The 24,561-nt window shown below is 40.3% G+C and overlaps 2 protein-coding genes across 7 annotated transcripts in view; one reads left to right on the plus strand and one right to left on the minus strand.

Annotated features, from left to right (window-relative positions):
- Positions 1-19,064, plus strand: part of LOC105391236 — a 34,939-nt gene extending 15,875 nt beyond the window's left edge. For all 6 annotated transcript variants that reach the window (XM_038108337.2, XM_038108334.2, XM_038108335.2 and 3 more), the window contains 11 exons: positions 30-142; positions 2,907-3,024; positions 4,080-4,147; positions 8,862-8,983; positions 12,890-13,101; positions 13,260-13,609; positions 14,804-14,919; positions 15,255-15,398; positions 15,726-16,068; positions 16,347-16,513; positions 17,637-19,064. In XM_038108337.2, coding sequence (XP_037964265.2) covers positions 30-142; positions 2,907-3,024; positions 4,080-4,147; positions 8,862-8,983; positions 12,890-13,101; positions 13,260-13,609; positions 14,804-14,919; positions 15,255-15,398; positions 15,726-16,068; positions 16,347-16,513; positions 17,637-17,798 — 1,915 coding nt within the window. In that variant the 3' untranslated portion in view covers positions 17,799-19,064. The remainder of the gene's footprint in view (positions 1-29; positions 143-2,906; positions 3,025-4,079; positions 4,148-8,861; positions 8,984-12,889; positions 13,102-13,259; positions 13,610-14,803; positions 14,920-15,254; positions 15,399-15,725; positions 16,069-16,346; positions 16,514-17,636) is intronic.
- LOC105391225 (zinc finger CCCH-type with G patch domain-containing protein) lies at positions 18,633-24,489 on the minus strand. Its single transcript, XM_011562684.3, has 10 exons — positions 24,298-24,489; positions 23,917-24,132; positions 23,486-23,593; positions 22,967-23,104; positions 22,650-22,744; positions 22,257-22,374; positions 21,165-21,351; positions 20,775-20,935; positions 19,959-20,129; positions 18,633-19,712 (listed from the first exon to the last, which is right to left on the minus strand). Exons 1-10 carry the CDS (start codon positions 24,343-24,345, stop codon positions 19,293-19,295), a joined length of 1,662 nt encoding a protein of 553 aa, XP_011560986.3. The 5' UTR covers positions 24,346-24,489; the 3' UTR covers positions 18,633-19,292.
- Positions 24,490-24,561: the final 72 nt, after the last annotated feature.

Here is a 24,561-nt window from a genome sequence, read left to right on the forward strand (position 1 = left end):
CGTGTTAACAAAACGTTTGTTTGTTGCAGGGAGGTGGCGAGCGCGTGGGGCAGCCGCGTGGGCCGCCCCGACCAGCCCGCGCCGGCCGACCGCGTCCAGAGCCTCTTCAACGACATAGAACTATATCCCACTAAGACTCAAGGTACGTACTCACTAAGGACTCAGTAAGGGGCACAGAAACTTGACCCCCTCAGAAGCATTGTTACTAAGAGCGGGGGGTCAGGTTTCTCGGCACCTGACCGTACACTTTGCTTCGACAATAGCCTCGTGACTCCTCCATTTGGATTGTTTAGCATATTTAAATTTGTGAATTAAGTGTGGACCGTCTTCAAAGTCGTAACACCTAAAGGCGCCTAAAGGTGATCTTATTGATTGGCTTTGAAAGCACGGATTACTTACCTATTGGCTGATGATGCACTCACTATGTTTATATTAGAAGTACGTCATGATATACTGAATAACCACACTGATCTAAGAGTAAACCAATAGTTATTCACAAAAGGTGTCTGTTTTTATTAAGGAGATAATGTGATCTGGAGTAGTTGAAGTACCTGCCTAAGACAAGACACAACATTTTATTATTCCAACGCCAGACTTCCCTATATGTAGAGTAGGCGTTCAATCCCTAAAATTGCTTTTGAAGCGAACGTTGTGTTTAAACATTTTATTTCATATTGTTAATAAGGAACTCTTTGACATTCACCTCTATAGCCTACTTGCTGTTGGCTGCACACGCCCTTCTTTGTCTCGTTCTGACTTAATTTCCAATATCACAATCTTGATAAACACGTCATTTAATTATTGCATTTAGTTGTTTATCTACAGACGATCTATCAGCAACTAAGTGCTCGTAATCACTACATGCGGCTCATGCTAAGTATAGCGTTAAATGTTTATGAGATCATTTTTATATGCAAATAAAAAAGGTTAATTTATCGTTTATGGCCAGTGACACGACGTGGTGCGAATAGCTTAAAGTCCATTGCATGATCATTAAATACCCGTTTATTGTTCAAGTTCTTGATATTACCCTGGAATAATAAAATAATGAATTTGCTAGAGCCATAAACAAACTATCAATTAGGTAAATTATAGTTGCAATACTAGGACAATATTTCAAGGAGATATCCGAGATAACGGTAGTCCACTTAAGATGTAAAGAGAAGATAAAGCTAGAGGACCTGTGAACGTGCCGCTGTATTAATTCTGGGCATTACATTCTATTTGTAGTGCAGTTATTGTTATTGTGCAGTTTTGAGGGGATCATGGGACGCCCAGCGGCAATCTCAAAGTGCGGATCGTAGGCGAGGCGCACGCGTCACACAATATTTACTGCCTCGCCCGCCCCCACACTTTGTTTGCAGCCCATAAATCTAGCAATAGCTATAAACTCGGACATGGTTCACCTAATTAATTGCCACTAACAATCAATGCTCCACTGTTTATGGTTTTTATTCATTCAGCAGCGATTGCGCGCGCGCCGCTTTTGATAATAAGTGCATTTGTTACATTGTAGTGTAGAGCAACACGTCCACAAATCCGCAATATAATAACTAAGCTATGCATATAAAAGTCATCTTACGAAGCATGATGAAAAAATAATTTGATGGGGTATACTGAGAATTATACGCCATCAATAACACATTAATAACATTTAGTAGTACATAATATATCAATTTGATTTGTTCATTATTTTATTTATCATACAGCCTATGTATAAAGCCTCGTGTAAGACATAGGGATGAGTTATTATTTTTCTGTTATCGCTTGAGTAGCGATCGATATCTGAGTTAATACAACAACAGGTGTAAGTGATCTCACCCCTATTGCTCACCGATGACCAATAGCAAGTTTGACTTCAGAACTTGCTTCGTTTACTTCATCTCCTGTTCGTACTGCGTTACTAATGCGATTATCTTATTGTTTTTCTGTAAACTTGATATTATTTATTGATATTAGCTATAATTATGATCGAGTCGTGAGTTTTTATAATTGGCGCTTTATCATGCGTGTCGTTCCCTTATAATGTTTTAATAAGGTGGAATAACTAGTCTCTATTACCCGTGTCATAGTTGCATTGTTTGGTCATCAATTAGGGTTCCATTGTTAGTATTGCAGCAACGTGTTATTAAATCATCGCATCAAACTGAAATGCGGACGTTGGAGCAGATCAGAGGCCGCGATGTGTTCATGCATCAGGAATTTGTTTTATGCAGTTTCGTCTCGCACGTACCCCGTCTTCATATTATAACCCTTTGTTGTTGTACTCGCATATGAGTGAACGCCCACGTAACGTTTTATTTAAAACGCCTTCTACTTGTGGCCACTTAGCGTCAATTCCATTCAACAACTGAGTTTCAACGAGTGCTTAATAATTGTTGGTGACTTTCGTTTCATTTACCTACGCAATTATCCAGCCGAGCTGCACAGTGATTTAGTAATTGATGAGGTCATCGTGACGCAAGACGCTTTATCACATAGAAAATGTATGTTTTTAAATAGTAAGGCGCACGAGCAAGTGCTACAGATATTACTGTTTATAAGTTAGCTACGTCTAGCCGACCACTCTAGTTCACTCTAGTCCTTGCAGGAAAATATCCGTTTGCATCTAACGTCGACTGAAACGTAGTAGAGTAGAGGTTAGTGGTCCTGGAGGGTTAGGTACTCTATACTGATGAAAAACGAAGGACCGAGAGCTGTCGTGCAATCGGTACGTTTTATGCAACGAGATAGAATCGTGGCTCGCGCGCGCGTGGCTCCGAAACTTCGTTTTTCGTCATAAATATTAGCTCCGCCTGGTATGAGCCCAATGGCTTTGAATGAGTTCCCCTACCATCTTAAACATGTGTGCTTTTCACCGTCTTTTTACACACTTTACTATATCTTGCGTGTTTTGTTTGCGGCAGTGTTCGAGATGCTGGTGTGCGCGCGGCAGTGCACGCGGCGTAAGTCGCTCACGCTCACCTTTGGGGAGTTCAGCGTGTTCGCCGCGGAGCTGAGGCGATGCTCGCGGCAAGCGAGGCAGTGAGTATATGCTACTAATATTATAAAGACGAAAGTTTGTTAGTGAACGGCTGAACCGATTTTAATGAAATTTGATATGGAGTTTACAGACACCCTGGATTAACACATAGGTTACTTTTTATCGCGGAATTCCCACAGGAAAACTTTTTAAGCCGAAGCTCGCGGGAACAGCTTGTTGTGAATAAGGTTGAAAAGAACTCATATTATTATGGTAGCATGAACGGTACTCATATGGTTATTGGTAATACGTCTACCTCGGAAAGCTATAGATCGCGTCCAGTAACGTGCTTTGGCAGTGGACTGCTATAGGCACCTTTAGGATGATGATTAATACCTCTATAAACCTTAATCTTAGAAAATACAAAAGGAGCCGAATTCTGCTATATTATTCTTTGCGCTGTAAAAATCAATCAGAGCAATTAGGCAACTCGTTTTATAATTTTGAGATAAAGAAAAATCACCGGCAACATGTGCCAGCTCAGTCAAGCCTCTCATATCACAATTTGTAATGTTTGTGCAATAGTAGTTTCACGTAGTGGTCAGTCAGCCTACGATTCCGAGAACGTGTGATCGCAATCGCATCGCATTGTTTCCGAGAATAGGTAACTTTGCGCCGTCAGTCTAAATCACGGCGGCGGCGGTCCTGGAACCTAAACAGGATATGAGAGCATGAGACTCGTTAAACACACGCTGACATGTTGTGACTCAGTTGGCACCGGTGCTTGGCGGGAAACCTCGTCACCAGAACTGCAACAAAAGCTTTGCCTCATCACGCTAAGGTAGCCTTTTACTTTGGGTTCATAAAGGTAATTACAATGTGTTTGTCATCATTCGGTTCAAGTTCATGATGAATCAAGTTTAATTTGACTCGATGACGATAAGTAGGTGTAGGTATAGCCGCTTAACCGGTCTTGAACCTTTACGTCATTGCCGAGCAATGACTTTTTCGCGAATCATTAATGAATATCCCAACTTTTAATGCCTTGATCCGTGTCAGTATAAATATAGATTTGATTAAAAAACTAGTTTTCTAAACTTGAGCCATTATTTCGCAGGGCGCCGCCCAAACCTGAATCGCCGCAGTGGAGTACGGACAAGGAAGCGGCGTGCAAACACGTAAACGGTAAGAATGCGCAGTTTAATCAAAATTATTTTCACATTTTCCACAAGATCGAGCGGGAACGAGAATAACTTCCGCGGTGAGCTTTCGCCGGCCATTTTGGTTTTAAGGACGCACTGCGGAAGGTCGCCCGCATTCAGACCAGACTGCTCACTTCGATAAAGTTCTCTGTCTGACTAAACATTTCGCACGGTACTACCAGTCCAGAAATAGTCGGTGTAGTCGCATCACGCTCGGCTATAAGTTCAGTGTCGCCACTTCGTCACATACGCCACCGCAGATATCGCGACAGAACACAGTCCCTCTAGCGTAGCTTTCGATACTACATGTTTACTCCCACATAAAAATAGACTTGGAATAGCGTACCTACCAATCGTAAACCGCCATCGCCACCGAGATTTGCGGTTTTATCACATACGCCAGTATAATATTTAGCACAGTACCCGTCTAGCCAGAGAGACGCCTACCGGAGACATTCATATCAGTTTCAATGCAAATAATAATAGGCTTTTGAGCGTTGCGAATGCAATTATAGCCCAGTTATGCATAGTCACTGGGTATAGAAGCACTTTGCTATTCACTAATGAACACATTTTTCATTGTCGAATATCTAACCAATCCAATTATTATGAATCTATTTATAGGAATTATCAAATTATTGGCGTAGTGTTTACGTATTGGCGTATGCCAAAGTATGCACGGTCTAGTTTATTGCGGGACAATGGCTTCTCTCCAAAGCGGCAATGAAAGTGTTGTCTCCTCAGCTATTCTAGCCATAGTTTATGTATTGCTTGGCAATGTCATCCTGCTTCTCGTTGGCATCAGCCAATCGTCGCCATACTCACCATATATTCGCATGATTGATGTGGAAATGAATTTGTGAGGGGTACCGTCATCGCCCGCTACACCTACTATTCCTCGCGTATCGTCGGTAAATACGGGCGTTGCATTCTGTAGCTACATCCTAATCAGCTTTGTTGTATTTTGCACCCAACTCTGATGCGTCTCGGTTACGTCAATCAGCTCGTGCACCTGATGAGTAACGTCTAATAGTAGGATTGACCTATGTATATCCAACAAGACGGGCGGAAATGTGTTGGCAATTCATATTTTATTGTCAGTTCATGTGCGTAAGCTTAGCAATAAAGCATTCGCCGCTGTTGGCGAAATATTAAAATACGGCCGATTTCCATATTAGTCGATGAAAATGTCTGTTGCGTGAGATTCCGCACGCCGTATAAGGGGAGTTGTACATTTATGAGCAGAGATTTAGCGTTGTAATGACGCCGGCGGCCTCGCGTCTTCCGCGCCGGCTATACGCGGCGGGCGGAAGTCATCCGAAGAGCCCAGTTCACGACTATGCTGGACTTCTCCAGATGGGCTTCGCGTGGACATACCTTCAAATGTTGTAAACTAAGCTTATGTGCTTCGATTATTTAAGTCGGATTACAGAGCTTATACATATCGAGTATATTATTTTTAGGTATAGGATCGCAGTCGTTTTTGTTTGTCATGTTAAAAGTAACCCAAAACAACTAAAAAACCCTCCTAAAAATACTCCTACATCAATCTTACTATTTAAAATGTCAAAATGATTGTAAACGTAAAACTACTTACTACCCACGTGTTTTAACAGGTTGAGTTGTAGACCGAAACAAAGAAAAACACCTCTTGGAAAAACGAGACAAATTAATGCTCACTTCCTTATTTCCCGGAAGACTAATTGCGAAAAACATCACATCGGCAAACAACAACTTGATGAATATTTTTAAGATTTACAATGCATTATCGACATAATTTACATTATCTATGCTAAATAAACAGGATATTCCCTTATCGGACATACTGTTACCATTACGGCAAGTAAATTGTCTAATCGATCTATCTCATCGATTACCGGTTTCCTAGTTCCTAAACGCAATTGAAAATGACGTCAGGACCTGAGTGATCCCCCTTAGTAATCGCTCACGGATCAATCAGCTAACAGTCGAGATGATGCTACACAGTACAATAAATCGTGTCTCGGTAGTGGAATAACGGAATATTTTAAAATGCGGAATCGTCCTCCGCTCGCGGCTCGGCGGCGGCGGCGGCGGCGGCTGGCAGTCCGTCGTGGAGCGCGCCCGTGCACACCGGCCCTGCTCCGCCATGCCGCCCACTACCATGATCGTGCACTGTACGTCTACTATATTTAAACAATAAAGAATCATCAATGATAAGTGCCCTCAGGATTCGATTGAAATGCATAGGCTGGTTATGCGAAGAAAAATATATTGATTCCGTGCGATTCCCTAAGCTTTTCTCTTCTTGAAAGTTATCAAACAGTGACAAAAATATATTGAAATAGTTCATGTTTTTATAGGCATTTGGCAAAAGTTCTGCATAAAAAGTTTGTTCAGTAGAAGGTCTCGTTGGTGGAAGCCGGGATGTGTGGTGGATGACATTCAACGTGCTGTGTTTACATTTTGAATTTGGCAGTGCACAAAGTTCTTGAAACGGATTGCTGTGTTTGTTTGGATCTGTTTTGTGTTTGGCAGTGTAAACATGAATGAAACGCAAGTTTTATTGTATTTTCGGAAATTGTCTAGTAGTTTAGTAAGTTACGGTGCTTGGACTATCATTCTTCTAGCAGGCTAAATTTTAATTATTAAGGGAGGTCTGAATTCTTAGATATATTTTTATGAATTAACTATCATTTCATAAATATGCATAAGACCATCTATCAGGATTAGAATACAACTTGGATTCTTAGATTCTGCGCTTTTATTCTCAAACATCATGACACTAACAAGGGGTGACTTGTAAACAAGTGCCTTCCAAACAACCTCCTGACTCCTGACACATTTACTCATAACGATTCGCTGCAGATGATTTCATTTGATAGAACAGTGTCATCAGTATGATGTGCAGTTGAAAAGCCCATTGTTCAGGTATAATAAAATTATTCTCATAAAATTCGAATGTAGATACCCTATCCTAATTAATTCCAGCTGTCCATTGGTCCTAGATGCTGTCGCCAGCTTGTCAATATCACATGATTGTGTATCGGTTAACCTTTTTTGGCAGTCACAAAAAGTATGTGTGGGTGTCACAAGTAGGATAGGAGAGTCCATCGACTCGCGCGGCCCACTCGCTCGATACTCATCAATCATTAATGGCCTGTGCGGGTAAGTGGGCCATGTAGACACGAAAGTAGCGAACTCCCACCTGCCGGCTTTCTAATATCACCTGGATCATATTTATCTGTTAGAACATGTGTATTAGGTACTCGTATAATATAGTTTAGAAATGATATCCACATCAATCCTTTTTCAAGATGTCTGTGCCTTAATGAACCGTTTTCTTATTGATTTATGCATGGTGTATAATAGAGCAGCATATTATCAAAACACCTCGAATTCGAAAGGGTTGTCGCATGGTCGGATCTCGAGATATGATATATCCAACTAACTTATCTCACATTAGACGGTGACAAGTTATTATCTGTTATTATTATTCCATCATTGCGCCATGCGAAGGTACTATACGGGCACGCTACGAGTCATTGCGACACGATCCACTCACGGGGTAGTGTTCGCTATGGCGGCCCTGCTACTCACGAGGTATTGCGTGCTAAGCCGCACTGCAATTGTTACCAATTAGCCGCTCTTCTTTCGCGTGCCTCCATCTTTCGAAATAGGGTCAAACTCTGTACTACGAAAACATTGTACCCAGTTGCAATGTGTGTTGTTGTTTACTCAAAACATTCCTCAACTAATGTGCATTTGCATCATCAGTGGTGTAACGGAGTTATAGTTCCCATTGACGTGCACGCTTCGCTAAACGTGATAGGAAGTGGCTAGGTGATGTAGGTATTATCTAGAGACGAAAGCGTTGGCATACTTCGCATACACGTGTTACAGAGGAGGAAGATCTCTGTTGTTACTAAAATGCATCAAATGTTGTATAACTTGATGCAAAGGTTAACGCAACTTGTAGAGCCGTTTAATTCTCACCATTAAGAGTGATATATTATGTTGTAAATTTGTCTAATCTCCCCATTAAGTCAGATTAAACACGTAGTAAATCTTGAAATGATACAGTCAATGATACAGGTCGTCTGCACTGCTACAGATGATGTCACCTGTGTGTTGCAACTACAATATTCGGTATCGGGCCAGGGTTATTGGCTAATATGGATTGTTATTATTTACTTGTTTTAAAACATTTCGATATGGTCAAATCCTTAAACACAACGTAGCCTTCCTTGAATCCTTAAATAGTATATTTCGAGGATTATTTATTTATATTGTTCATGGAGAACCAACAGCATTTGCGTGAACTTATATGGTAACAATATTATAAAATTCAACAAAACACGGAAATGCCATTAATAGGTTCCCACCTATAGTGTCAAAAAGTAATGACTGTACTTAGTTATAATAACTGAGGTTTTAAATTACTGACCTAAACGCGTAATTCGTCCAATGCTAAACTTAGGGCTTTCCCAAGCAGCAACACAACAGTACACCACCATCAGTATCATCACTGCCCTCGACTATATCGTAGATATACCATGTCTACTAAGGTCCCCGCCGACTGGAGCGTCTCATCTCATGCTACGTTTGCCAGTTCGTTTCCACCGATCTCCACACGAAAACTTGCGGCCCATGAAAGCACATTTACCCCGACTTTAAATTCTACCTGTATAACTATACTGACGTGTGCGCCCGCGCAGGCAGCGAGGCGTCGCCGGCGCCGTGCGAGGTGTTCCTGGGCGGCTCGTGCAACCCCACCACGTGGCGCTCCGACATCGCCATCCCGATGCTCAAGCAGATGGGCATCACGTACTTCAACCCGGTGAGTGTGAACGCAAGTTTATTTACCTCTAGAAGGAGACTCGGGGATGGGCCTGTTTCACAATGTCCGGATGATGGCTTCCTGTGGGATAAAAGAAAAGCTGTTAGTATCTGTAATTATGTTTTAGACAGTAACAGCATGTATTTTATCTTACGGGTACCTAGCCATTATCTAGACGTTGTGAAACAGGCCCTATCGAGGATTTCCAGATCTGTCGTGTCTTTTATTTTTGATGTAGTACGAAAGGGAGTATTTATAGCTAAGAGCAAAAAAAAAAAAAAAAAACACACTCACGCCTTGTACTAATGTACTCCCTTGCGGGGTAGGCAGAGGTGCATTGCTGCACCCATTTTATTTATAGCTAAGAGCAATGTCTAGCATATTGTCTTTTGAGATAGCGGACCTAAAAATTTATACAGGGTGATTGGTAAGTCGATGTATTCCTTTAAATGGGTTGTAGTCGAAGGCATTTCCAGTCGATTGAACCCCATAATGCCTTATCCGAAAGTCAACCATTTCTGAGTTATTTAAGTTTTAAGTTTTTTTATTATTTTGCCAAAATTTATGTTTAAAAGCCATAAATTTAAAAAACTAACCATTTTATTCATACTTTTTTGATTGTTTTGCATCAGTGACATCCTATTCAACTAATTATAATCATTAATTGCGCAATATTCAACTTAATTTAGACACAGTGCTTCAAAATAATTGGAACAATAAGAAAATGTGTCAAAAGGTGAAAACAAAAATGCTTAATTAAAAAAGAATTTTATCTGAAAATTTTTCAGGCACTACAGCTTAAAAACATATTCAATTTATAAGCTTTAATATGGCATATTACAATCTAAAATCGATTAAGGTATCACCAAGATATAGCCAAAACTACTCCATAGGCGGACAAATCTCAGTAGGGAAACTAACAAGATTTGTTCCAATTTTAAGTTTAAAAGTCTTATAACTGGACTTTGTATGGGTCCGAATCGTTTAAAAATAATTATTGTTCTGCTATATCGCGGTTCCTCAAAAGAAAAGATTTAGATTTTTATTATATTTATATATTGTATGTATGTTATATAATATATATGTATTATTATGTAATATAGTATGTACCTACCTCTATTTAAGTATATTTGTAATATTTTAGTGAGTGTGTAGTATATTAAATAATCTACATTCCTTTTTAACATGTACACTGCACCCAATCTTAATCTCTGTTTCCCTCCATCCAAAGGTTGTCTGGCAGAGATCGCTTTTAGTGATAAAACCGCCTTTTGTACCCTAATTAAGTTACATTTTGTTAATTTTATTATTCTGTTTTGGTGTACAAATAAAGTGTATTCTATCTATCTATCTATCTAGATTGGAATGTGTCATTTTAAAGCTAATAAATTGATTATGTTTTTAAGCTGTAGTGCCTGAAAAATTGTCAAATAAAATTCTTTTTTAAATTAGCTTTTTTGTTTTCATCTTTCGTAAAATTTTCTTAATGTTTCATCTATTTTGAAGCACTGTGTCTAAATTAAGTTGAATATTGCAAATTTAATGATTATAATTAGTTAGGGTTCCGCTCATCTGGCATAATCTTTATTGACCAAAACTCATTTCGCATAACTCGTATGGTCTAAACTTTTTTGGCCGAACCATCACTTTGCCAAGACTTATGTGGCATAAGGCTCGTTTCGTCTAAAACTCTTTAGGCACAATCTTTAAACACCTAAGTTTCGTTTGCTCAAATTTATGTTCGTCTATACCTATGTATAATCTGGTTTCTCCTAATTTTATCTTAATAAATAATATATTAAGTATGTAGTAAATGTACAAATTGTGGTATTTTTCTCCTACATCCCGAAAATCACGATATTGTATGGTCAAAAAATCGAAAGTTAACGACCAATATAATTATTACAAACCTCATGAGATCGAAACCTAAAAATAGGTGCGACGACGAGCAAAGCGAGGAGGAGCGTGTTAGGTGCAAATGTTCATCAAAACCAAAGCGGAGCGCAGCGAAGCGGAGCGGAGCGTTTTCCAAACAGCGGAAACAATACAAGGCACCAGTTTGCGCTATGTAGGGAGACGCTCCGTCAAAGTTAAAGCCAAACGAATATTATTACTTTGTATAAACCTATGCCATAGCATTATTAGGCTATTCAAGATTTGGCCATACCATTATTAGGCTAAACAATGTTATGCGAAATAACTTTTTACTAAACGAGATTTATGCCATACGATTTTCGGCGTAACGAGACTTTGACCAAACGTTACTATGCAATACGAGATTAGGCAAAAAAATCTTATGCCAAAAAAGGTAGAACCAATTAGTTAACTAGGGTGTCACTGATGCAAAACAATGAAAAAAGTATTAATAAAATGGTTAGTTTTTAAATATTTGGCTTTTAAACATAAATTTTGGCAAAATTATAAAAAAAAAAAAACTTAAATAACTCAGAAATGGTTGAGTTTCGGATAAAGCATTATGGGGTTCAATCGACTGTAAAGTCTATAACCCATTTGAAGGAATACATCGACTTTCCAATCACCCTGTATATTATTATTTGTACTCTACATAGGTAAACATTTGATGTTTGTATCTAAAAAACCTGCGTGGTTTAATTTTGAGATCACATTCAACATCACAGGTTTGACCGAAAGATTATTGACTTCATTGGTATAACGAATTATCAGCTAAATTGAGTGATTTTGTGATGGTTGCGAAGAATTCGGTACGCCTTTTACAAACTACACCTACACGCCTTGCTCACTACAGGAACGCGATCTCTGTATAACTACCGAAACCATTTAATTTATTCCGAATGACGCCATATGAATGAGTTAATAAAGATTTGTTAATTTTCAATTCAAATTGCTTGACGACGCGACGAACTCTATATTAGGAGTAAAATTAAGTATTTTATAGTAAATAGGCTGGTGTTTTTATTTTGATGTAGGCTTAAGGATACAATAGGTGATATAAATTACAATAAGTAATAAATATTTTAGATTTATAAACGACTGGTACTTACCTAAATTTTAATGTTACGGGTCAAACAGATATTATGGTCCAATATAATTTGCTATATACACAACACATATAACTTGACAGTGACAAATTTCTAGTACCAAATTAATTGCGTATTGTGTGGGATTGGTCTCTTTAATATTCAACGCCTTTATTATAATAACTGGCTTTATAAGATTCTCGGCGGCGAGTTTAAAATATAATGAATATGTTTGACGCCGCGAATATTCTGATTGAGTCCTAATGATGACTAAAATTGATTAAGTATAGCGATGGGTCATATGATTTCTTTGAATAGATATAAGAAGATAATTACTTGATAGTCATCGTAGGATTCTAAGTAAGCAAAAAACATAATTAGGTTGTCTGGTACTGTGGAAAATAATCAAGCTAACTGCGATTAGGTACATATTTTTTATGCAATATGTCAAATGACAATCTATGATATAACAGTGGGTACGATTGTAATATAAATTATTATGCATTCGATATCAATAATGATCTAAGGGGAACGAGTATATTATTACCTTTACTTAATCATATTATATTATAAAGTATGCATAATTGTATAACTAAAGTTGAACGATTAATTATTAAAATGTGTAATAATATTATACGTTATATTTTTCAAATTCCACAGTGTTGACTAATCTGTACTCCAGTATCTTAGCTCTTAGTAACTTAAAGAATGCTGAATGACTATAATTGTAACCAAATTTAAAATATGTATAAACTTATTATTTAGTTATCTTTGCAATTAATCGGTGTGTTTTTTATGTTATTTAATAGTGTAATAAAATACGCAATAGGCTGACTCTATCAGCGATGCGCTTTTGTTTGTTTCAATTTGCATTTCATTTCAAATAATTATTTAATGTCCATTCCAGCAAGTGGACGACTGGTCCAAGGAGCTGATGGAGGTGGAGCACCGCGCCAAGGCGGAGGCGCGCGCGCTGCTGTTCGTGCTGGACAGCGAGACGCGGGCCGTGGCGGCGGCGGTGGAGGCCGCGCACCTGGCCGCCGCGCCGCGCGACCTGCTGCTGGTGCTGCGCCCCTACTCGCGCCACCAGACCATCGCCCGGGAGACCATCAGCGACCAGTGAGTTCTACGTACTCTGTCTCAACGGCTCTGTGGGACATAATGTCCCATTCGACAAGCGTGACATTACTTCTGCTTTTACACATCAACTTAAACCTTTCTAAGGGCGTCCTTAAGTTACATTACAAGAGCTAAAGATAGGCTTCTCCTACTTACAGAGAGTACGTGGAACTGTCGCGAGCGCGCGCCACCCTCCAAGAGGCAGTGGAGCGTCGCGGGCTGCCCGCCTTCACCGACATCCCGGCGGCCCTGCGCTGCGCCCGCGCGGTGCTGCGCGGCGCCCGCACGCACCCGCGCCAGTCGCTGGGCCACACCATCCTGCGCCTCAAGCGGGCCTTCGACGCGGCCGGCGGGCGCGCGGGCCGCCTGCCTCGCGCGGCGGCCGCGGCGGCGCTGCGTGACGTCACCCGCGCCACCCACGACCGCGCCGAGCGCTGCCTCGCGAGCCACGACCAAGTCGACTTTGAGACCTTCTGCGCGGCCGTCGCCGAATTAGCCGCTGATCCCGGTAAGTTATCCCATCAAAACTTAAAGCTGAACTGTAACTAAACTATTTACTTACTAATAATGCAAAAAGTAGATAACTAAGCATTTAAATTCACACGTTCCAGTTATAGAATGAAATATGATTTGCGTGCTCATCAAAATTGCACTACTTACCTAAGCGTTTACCGCAGACGCTTGAGTAGGCAAAACAATGATAATTCCGCTGAGTAGGTAAACAACAGGTGATTAGTATTAGCGGTGTTGGGTAAGGTCAGTGCTTGTGTGTTGGAAGGCGGCGGCGGCGTGGCGGCGCGGCTGCGGCGGGCGCTGCGCGGCCTGCGGGAGCGGCTCAGCGGCGGTGCGTTCACACGCTCTGCTTGTATCGTGCTATTGTATTGGTGGTGAAATCAACTTATCTTGCAATCAGGCCTACTTCGATCATATTGTCAACTTTTGCTAAAAGCGTAAGAAGAAAACTTCAATGTATGTAGGATTCTGAGAAAAAATTGGTCGATTAGGTATCAGATAAGTTGGTTTCACTATCGCATACACATAATGGTCATGCTTTCAGCGCGCATGACTTGCAGACTCGATCTTTCAATACAGATAGATTCCCATTGCAAATTTATTGCCATTCTTTCATATTTTTTACATAAATACAAAGAGCTTGCCATTATTTGATTGGCATACCTTTTCGTTTCGTGGTACCTCGACATACAAGTATACTGAAGTGAAAACAATCCGTAAAAAGAAAAAGTTTATTTGTTGACGCGTACACACAGTGGAGTTGGCAACTGTAAATATACCTAAACCTAACAGCTGTAAACTTATGTGTCGAATACTGTATGTAATCGTTAAAAGTCAGTCATCGCTTATTTATTTGATTGCGCCGTCGTCGTCATTTTTTTTTGCAAATTCGTGAAAGAACATATAGCAGGTGTCACATTTTGCAGATTCATCGCATTGTGTTGTTTTATTTTGCGTCTTTTTTGTTTTTTTAGCACTTCAATTCTTATCTCGTTCACTATCTACGTTTCAGTTGTACGTGAATGGCTTCGAAATGATTTTACTATGGATTTTTATTAGCTAATTCATAATCGCTCAACATTGTTATCAAATTCTAAATTTCAGCTGCCTTTTTTGCATGTTTAACTCTTTATTAAGTAAGTAAGTACTTCAATCTCAAGACTGTATTTTCATATATAATTGTCAACAGTGAACGGACACGAGGCGGAGGCGGCGGCGGCGGCGGACACCACGACGCGCGAGCCCGCCGCCCACAACGAGCGGCTCCGGGCTTGCGGGAAGAAACTCGGCCTCTTGATACCCAAGGTATGTAGGACTGTAGGTAATACGTAATGATCCAAGGATCGTAACGTTGCTTGATACGAATTATTGGAGAGTTGCTGCGCTAACTAGATATAGACTCTATCTCTAGTTAGCGGTCTAGTTCACAGCTCTCCGAAACTTCGTATTTCGTCAAGCAACAGAACATTAGAGAACAGAAGCCGTACTTCACAACCTCATTCCGATTTCTATTCAGCTAATTTTTTGGTAGAATCTCCTTTCTGCCTCTATATCCAAAGCCCTTGCGTTACATTGTGGCTTGAAAGAAAAACATACCCTCTTCTTTAGTGTTCCTATTTTAATCTAAATGTTGTGTACAGAATGGCGGCAACCGCACCGAGTCCACGGAGGGCCCCGGCAGCGGCGACTCGGTGTTCACGCCGGGCACGGAGCGGCGGCTGCAGCGGCTGCCGGCCATGCTGGGCGCGCCCACGCACGACGTGTACCTGGGCGGCGCCTTCCCCGTGAGTACATACCTTGTTGCTATATATACACATCACATCACGACCCATCACGTCCTCACTGCTGGGGCACGGGTCTCCTTCCAATGAAGGTAGGGTTTTAGGCCTAGTCCACCACGCTGACCTACTGCGGGTAGCAAGCTTGTGCTGAGGGAGTTGTCGGGTAAGTGGGCAACCAGACTGTCAGATGTTTTCTAGCTGCCAGAGGGCCTCTGAGTCATGTATGCTTAAGGACTGATGCCGAAGCAGCAACCGCTCTCTACATGCTATAATAATAAGAAAAAAACTTATTTTTTTTCATAATTATAAATTCTCATTTTCTCCCAACAGCCAAGCCAAACGCGTCCGGAAGAGTTATTACGGCGCGAGGGATTCACATACGTGATACCGCGCGTGAACGACTACACTCGCATGTTCTCCGCGCCGGCGCGCCGCACCGCCCCCGCGCACCCCGAGTCCCCCCGCACGGACAAGAAGCCCCGCCCCTCGCTCGACAGGCCACGCCCCTCCGACGACAAGCCACACCCCTCGGACGACCAGCCGCGGCTGTCGGACGATGAAGAAGTGGAGCTGAGAGATAAGAGTAGGGAGGAAGTGTTTGAACCGTCGGATCGGCTCAGCGCGTCGGATTTCTATACGGTTAATGAGGACGTCACTCCGCAACCTTTTAAAGGTAATGATTTTTACCTGACTGCCGAAGGAGAAGGGTAATGTTTTTTATAGGTACATAGGTAGGTAAGGGTTGTGAAACTTGTGAATGATACTGTGATTTCTTGGTAATTTTGAAGTCTCTAGATTATTTGATAAGTTAAAAGATAGGTTAGTTTCAAAGCGCCACATTTACGGCCCGACCCGACCGATATAAAAGAATAAATAAATAAATATACAGATTGTTCAAAACCCATTTCATTGCCCAACTTCCCAAACACTAATCTCAAACTCCTACCCCAGGCACATACGACGAGGACCTGCTCCTCGGCTCGCGCATGCTCGTGTTCTCCCTGAACGGAGAAGCGCCGCACCTGGCGAGCATGGTGCTGGCGGCGCACTACATGGGGTTGCGGCCGCACGCGACCGTGCTGGTGGTGCAGCCCATGGACCCCGCCCACTCGCACCCGGTGAGTTATACGACCAGTGTGTGTGTGTGTGTGTGTGTGTGATAGGTGTGAAAAGATAGGTGTAGTGTAAGCAACGGAGAAACTAACTGGACATTTATAAAGGTGTGGGAAAAGCTGAATGAAAGGAAATTGTAGACCTACCGTAAAACTAAAGCGTGCCATAAAATAATAGTTATGTATCAACGATAAAGAATCAGGTTTACCTATGGATGAATATAAGCATTAATTAAGTATCTTATCTTTGTTGCATTATGTTGTTTAATCAATCTATTGATTTCATAGACAGTTAATCAAAGTCATCCATTTCCATTAACTTATCGTTGCTATCATAATGTTGACGAATCTCGATCGATTACGTTTATGCAAATCATATGATATTATTGAGATATGAATTTCGTTAAATCTTAGTTTCACAGTTACAGTACAAAAATACTAGCTACCAAGATATCTAGCATATTTTTATAAAAAGTTGACGGCGATTTCATGACATCACCCTAATGGTTTTACAATGGCCCTCGCAAGGCCGCAGTCAATAACCAATTATATCGGCAGTTAAACTCAAAGATAACCCCATGACTCGCGGCATGACGACATGCCTGAATACTAGCTCCTCTGATATCATAGGCCGTACCTTCCTGGGACATAATGGGATTGTGTCATCTGATGATACTGTGATTTGATTATGATTGCTTGTCGCATGTTGATGCGACATTGACCAGCTCATTGAGTTTATTTACCAGTTTAGTGACTTATGAATACCTAAAGTTTTCATTAATTAATGTGTCTATTCGCGCTCTTGCTAAGTTATGAAAGATATTTTGTTTGAAAAGAAAATATAAAGTGAAAGTTTTGCGTTTGTTAATCTGGCGAGACGAGCTATGTAGGTCGCAAGAGAAAGTAGTTTGAACTTTAAACTCTTGATAACAACACTGTCTTACTTTTATTTAGGTACATCGTGAGTTTTTCTTGCAAAGACGTTCTAAACTATTTTAAAGAGTATAATTATCTAACTCGGCTCTAAAGTAACATAGGTAGTTACAACCAAAAGTATAGAAATCATACTTTTAAACCCCTTCTAGTACCTTCAAAAACAAAAATCTAACTTCACCATTTCCCCCAACAGTACAGCGAGACGGCGGTGAAGGACTTCAACCGCGGCCGACACTACCTGGCGGACCTCGCGCACCGCTCCGGCGTGCCCGTGTTCGACAGTACCGAGGCCGCCATCAACTGCGTCGTGTCCCGCCTGCGCGCCACCGCCGTGCCCAATAGCAGCACCTCATGAGTGTAGCTGTGAACTGTAGCCAGGCAGACAGCACTGATTTCCAAGGAGATATTAGTATGTTGGGTAGCGTGTTAGCTTACCAAGCTAAAGTTAACGAGCTGTAATTTGGCGGGTTCTATCCAGTGTATTTGTAAGGTTGAGGTCAGTGCAGAGCCACCCCTCACGCTGACACTGAATCTCAATATGGTGTGTTGAAGCGACGTGTGGACTGCGGGCGGTCGCTTATCACAAATACGTAATAAAGACATCACAAACATCACCCACAGCGTTTGTTCAGGCAGAGTCTCATGTATTCGTACTTATTAATGTGAAGACGATTAGTTTAGTACAAAGAATGTCTCTCTTTTATTTAGGCACTCTCTATTGTATTATACTCCATTGCCTATAGGCACTAAAACTTTAATGCAATTTTATCTAAGATGGAATGATTGAGTGAGAATGGAAGGTGATGGTGTTAGGGTATAATGATGAGGATTTAGCAAATCTCTGTGATGAATTTGTTTAGTTAATTTTAATATTGTGAATTTTCAATGCATAAGCATATAGTTGTGTAGGTTGGAACTACTATGTTGTTTGTTGGCGAGCAAGGCCCGGGTAATAGCAACCTTAACATCCTAATAACCTTAACATGACAAAATGCACGTGTCAATACGTAATGTGTGAAGTGGTCGGATGTCCATTCACACTGGATGGGTCACTACCTTGTATTGGCATCGTGCTTCACTTTTAGATATTAAGATAATGTTTTATTATATTTTACTTGCGAGCCCTGCTTCAATGAAAAGTACAAATAACTTGCTCATATAGCACGTACTAGTGAATAATATTTTTTTAAAAGCTAAATTGTTACACTGGTTTTAGTTTCTTTTAATCTGCTACTAGTTAACTATGAAGTTAAGGTTCGTTCTATTTCCCTAAAATTACGAGTTATGTAAGGAATGCTTGCTAATTAATTAATTGATTTAGGCTCCTGAAGTCTCGATTTTAATTACCTAAATTAGGTACCATTGTAGATTAATAATAAATTTAAGTTTTCACAACACGACCCACTGCTACTAAACTTAGAAATTGTATTTCAGCAAATATTATTTGCTAGTCACACATTTACAACCCATTAACAATGTATAAGTACTTTGTAATATTGTGTTTAATAGTACAAATATCTAATTTATAAAAAAATATTTCATATATTGTTTGTAATTTTACGCCATGTACGCTTATTTTAAACTAAAACATCACATATGTAAATAGAGAAATTTGTAATTATCTGAAGTGTTTTATTTAATCATTTACCTAAACTTCTTAGATAAGCTATGAAAGAAAAATACAGAGAGTTAAAATATGGTGTTAGTTTATTAACTTAATTAATATGTAAATAAATACATACATTCAACAACAAAACAATCTCTTGAATCAATTTACATTTCGATTGCGTCTGATAAAATAACTATGTCAGTTTAAGATGTATTTAGATGACTCTATAGTTATAATAATCTAAAACACGGTCATCTTTTGTTTATCTTGTCTATGTCGTTGCTCTTTCGCTATTTGCTGCTCCTTATTTCTGAGTACACTCAGTTCTTTATTTTTCTCAGCGAGCTGCACATTGATACCGCGATGACCACTAGAGCCAGCGGTTTGTCTTTGTAAAGAACTATTCAGTTTCACTATTTCCCTTTCTAAACGTTTTGTCTCTTCATTTACTTTGAATTGTTCTATATTCAAATCTTTGCTCGTCGATTGTTTTATGTCTGGCATGGGATTGGCTGTGGTGGGCTCGGAGGCGGACTTGTCTCCAAGTGTGTTGTTCAGGAAGTTGAACACGTTGCGTCGCTCCCTCTCTTTCTCCCTCTCGTACGCTCTCTTGTTTCGCTCTTCTTCTTTCTTCTGCATTCTCTTCAGTTTTTGTTCCACCTGTAACAGGTGAATGCTATTTTACATTGGATTCACCTACGTTTGTAAAATACAGTGCGGACTTCGCCTGAAGTTATCTCGTGGGAATTATGGACCAAAATATATGTGTTTAGGTTCCAGAGTGCCAGCTTCTTGCATACCAAATTTAATGAAATTCCGTCCAGCAGTTTTTACACGAAAGAGTAAAAACTGCTGCTAAAAACACAACTTGGATTCATAATGGACTAATAGCAAAATTTCACCAACCTTCAACGGGTCTCTTTCCCTCTCCCTCTCAGCCATCTCCATGCAGTGGTCGAGGCTGCGCGCCGGCGGCCCCGCGCGCGCCTCCACGGGCAGCACGCGCCCGCCGCCGCGCGCGCCCAGCCCCGCGCCCGCCACGTAGCCCATCGCCAGCATCAGCTTGGAACCTATACCCTGCACGTGGAATGAAGCATACTATAGTATGATATATTCGACAACCGAGAACGACGCGTTTTATTTAGGCGTTGTTGACGAAAGAAAAACAAAATGACGGCTGTTTGATAGGTAGGTAGTTTTCGTTTATGAATGCAACATGCGTTAACTAGCACCCCAGATAAAGAATCAATATAAAATGGTGGCTGTAACTAATGACGTCGCTTGCGATCAGCCCCGCGCCCGCCACGTAGCCCATCGCCAACATCAGCTTCGACCCTATACCCTGGACATGGAAAGAAGCATAATGCATGAACTATCCAAAAGCCGTTGAACGACGCGTTTTTTTTTCTGGTGGACAGGCTGAACGAAGTCGTTTGCGACAGAAGACTGTTGGCGAATGTGGCATTCTTCAACGAATTATAAGAGAGCTTGAGGAGTTGTGGAGGCCCCATAAGACAATGCGGCATAGCGCGCAGCAATGACAGGGTTCAAGATAGCTTCGGTCTCATGCTGTGATAAGGTTGACGTGGAGTGAGTGATGATGATGCACTCCTTCATTCCCTTAAATTTATATGTCTTAAGCAATTTGTTATGTATCTAGCTAGCCTGTGTAGCCACCACTTGCTTAATTAACTCCATATAACTAAAATAATACATACTCACTCTAGTATGTCGCTCCCATTCGCCCAAGGGCGGGCCACTGGTCTGCAAGCTTCTGTCTATCAAAAGGGTTTGGTTGTCCGTGGTCGAAATATTGACTTTACTTTCTGGGTACTCTGTATCGCTCAGGCTGTCTTCAGAGTCCGAGTCTGATGCTGCGTCGTCTGTAAATGAAACAGTACAGTCAATAATTTCATTGCACTAACATCAAAGATTAGCAAGTTTTTATTATGGTAAGTAACACACATAATGGCTTACGCCAAATAAATAATACTTTACTCTTTGAGTACCAATGGAACCTCGTATCACTGGTTACGCAATATTGCGTAGTCGGCATTCAATGTGTTAAGTATTCCAATAATTAATTTACTAATTATTGTCCTATCAACTCACCTTTCAAAGGGAATATCTCTTCAAACGCGACTGTAAACTCGTCGCTGATAGCTTTCTTCTTCTCCCCGGTGTTAAGCGCTTGCTCCAGCTTCAGCAGGCATGTTCTTTTCTCCTCTTCAATACTTTTCACCACTGCTCGGTGCCATAAAAGGTATTTTTCTGTAGACTTTCGTGCTAAACTTATATCCTGTAAGGTAAGCATAGTGATTGAATGATCAAAGACTGTAATTATAATAATATGTTTTTTTTTTTTTTTTTTTTTATGTAGCCTGTATTGTGTCCCACTGCTGGGCAAAGGCCTCCTTATAAAATGACCACCGTTCCCGATCCAGTGCTTCTTTCGGCCATTGAGGCAAAAACCTGTCGAGGTCGTCCCGCCATCTCCGTCTGGGTCTTCCGCGACGCCGACGTCCATCACTGGGCACCCACTCGGTGACAATTCTGGCCCACCGGTCCGGGTGCATGCGACAGACGTGGCCTGCCCAGGCCCACTTCAGCTTCGCAGTCTGTGCGCCCACATCAGTGATACGAGTCGAGGAGCGTAGCGTGGTATTCCGGATCCGGTCAATCCTTCGTACACCAAGAATAGTACGCTCCATCGCTCTTTGGCAAACCTTGAGTTTGGACTTCTGATGTTCGGTCAGAGACCAAGTCTGTGCGCCGTAGGTTAGGACAGGCAGAATACACATGTCGATGAGTTGGCGTTTGAGAGTTAGAGGGAGAGTACCCTTCATTAGATCTTTCATGGACCAGAAGCTCTTCCAGGCGTTGGTAATGCGTCTTTCGACTTCCTTGTCCTGCCTGTTTTCGAAGGATGCTATCTGGCCCAAGTAGATATACTCATCGACATATCCTATTTTCTGCCCGTCTACCTCGACCCTACTTTTGACGCTATTGGTCATGACTTGAGTCTTAGACCTATTCATCTTCAGCCCCACCTCAAGGCTGGCCGTGCTAAGGTCTTGTAGCATTTGTGTCAAAACTGATGCGGACGGAGCAAACAAGACTATATCGTCGGCGAAGCGTAGCGTAATAATATGTATAAGTACTTAAATGTTTTAAATTCTAAATATAATTTATAATTATAAATACCTCTCCTTCAGGTGGCTTGAGCTTCACAAGCACTCTGCTTCCAATCTTCACTGATTCAAAGTTAGGTTCAATGGCTTCTTTCAAACTTGATAATGGAAAAATTGCTCCATGGGAATATCTGTAAATGATACTTTACTCAATTACCTTATAAGTTATTTGGTATTAGTAAATTAATCTTTAGTTTGAAAGAAGTATTTTAGTTTCTTCCCAATATCAAGCTAGTAGCATCTATTTGTGATGCAAAACAATGCCACATTCAGTGGTGGTATCTGGGCCACATTCCTCTAGTTCTGTTTATTATTATGTATTTAAATACAACTGTTTTAAATAAAATCATGTATTTTATGCAGTAGGTATAAAAAAAGTGTACTGACCTTATTCAGTCGGACTCACCTACATTGTTCATCACTAAATCTACACTCTCCATCCAGAAAGTATGGGCACGGCAGCATCTCTGCATGTGTCGGGTGAGTAAATAATACCCGCACCTGAAATTATTAAAACATAATTAACCAGTTCACAACAACAAATTTTAGTAGACGTAGTCTGAAATAAAATTTTATTCTATTCTATTCTAATACTGTAAAATCAGACACAATACCAATTGATTTTCAAGACATAAGTTTAAAATAAAATCTATGACTGTAAGTACAACTACCCCTGTTACAAAAGCATTCAGAGTCCAATAAATTCAATGAAAACCAACAAACCTGCAGGTCTTTGAATTGGTCATCATCCTGACGAGGTTCAACTGTGCTGACCATGGCATTGTACAGAGTGGGCTGGCCGCCCCACCGGTGTGTGTGGTACACAGCACATTTCATTCCCAGCAATGTTGCCAGCTCATCCTAAAAACATAGGTGCAATAATGAAACACTCATAACAATTTCAATATTTATATTATAGGTTCCTCTTCTTAGAATATGTGTCATATAGACTGGGTGGGGAAGTTATGATCATAATGATGTTTTCTGTATCTATGTGACTTATCACCAGTGTTCTGCCATCACAAAACATAAACTGTGCTACCACAAAAAACGTTAGACACTGTTTAACAAGTATTTAAAACGAAATTTGACAGATTTTGTAGGCGTTTGACAGCGGTAAACACCTGTTAAATACTGTCTAAGTTTTTGTGGTAAGGCCCTTTGAGCCCTTTGGTTGTTAAACCGAGTTTTAAGTTTTTGTGGTAGTACAGAAACAGTTAAAATTATAATTATGACCATTACCTCTATATCACTTTCTTCACCACTCTCATCTGGATTGTTTTTATCATCAGAACACTCTGGTGTTTGTTTTGTATTTTCTTCATAAGCACCAGTTTTAGCCATCTCTTGCTGAAATTTAAAAAATGCTGCTGTTAGGCACTATTAGTAACATTGCATATAAATTACCAGTGGTCAACCAGCAACAGATTCATGTAAGTTTAGAGTTGCAATAACTTCTTCTGCATAATGCTTTAATATCAGCTATCTATCATTTAATATCAGGTATTTCCTTTATTTTTTTATGTAAGCTTTGAGATCTTATATTTATTAAATCTGGTTGTATTCTGTAGCCATAGAACAGGTTACAATTTATAAAAACAAATATATCTAAGGATACATTGGCTAATATTCCATGTTCTAGTTTAGTCAAGCTAGTATAAAAACTCAGATACCATAAATAAAGCATATTCATCATCCAACTCGCTGTTAGTATCTTGTACAGCAGGCTTCTTGTCTGTATGTTTTTCTACATGCGGCTCCTTAGAAAGAGTTGCTTCTATACTTTCTTTGGTTAGTTCTATTAGCTGCTGCAGATCTGATTCCAGAGAGAATAAAGACTCCTTTTCAGTATCAGCAGCTACTTTAAGTGCCTCTTTGATCATTTGAAGCTGTGGAAAAGAAAATAGTAGTAGTAATAGAAAAGCAGGACTAACAATTAATCACACATTTACATTTATAATAATTTTACAGTAGGTCTTATGGATGTATCCGACATATTTATAACGAGATAAGCTCCGTAGTAAAATGTAAATTTACTTTTAGGTATTGTTTACCTGCTCAGTATACTGTTTTAAAGAAGTTTGTAACTCCTCCGAACTCATAGTTAATATAAATGATTTACTACTTTAATAACTATATTACATGAAGAAGCTGTGAACCACGAAAGTGTTTATAAATGAATATATTTAATAATAATTTATTTAAACGATTTTAATACTTGGACAAAATAAAGCAAGCAATATAGCTTTTTTTCACATTATGACAACTATGACAAGTGACAACGACAAAGAGTAACAGAACAAAAAAGTTTAAACCCT

The sequence above is a fragment of the Plutella xylostella genome, chromosome 15, assembly GCF_932276165.1.
Source record: "Plutella xylostella chromosome 15, ilPluXylo3.1, whole genome shotgun sequence".
NCBI lineage: Eukaryota > Metazoa > Arthropoda > Insecta > Lepidoptera > Plutellidae > Plutella > Plutella xylostella.

Bases quoted from the DNA above. Each gene is read 5' to 3' on its own strand.
- LOC105391225 (XM_011562684.3), bottom strand. From the start codon at position 24,345: ATGAGTTCGGAGGAGTTACAAACTTCTTTAAAACAGTATACTGAGCAG. The intron at 23,594-23,916 runs GTATCTGAGTTT...TTTAAATTTCAG, and splicing joins ATGAATATGCTTTATTTATG to CAAGAGATGGCTAAAACTGG. The intron at 20,130-20,774 runs GTGAGTATGTAT...TTCCACGTGCAG, and splicing joins AATGGGAGCGACATACTAGA to GGTATAGGTTCCAAGCTGAT.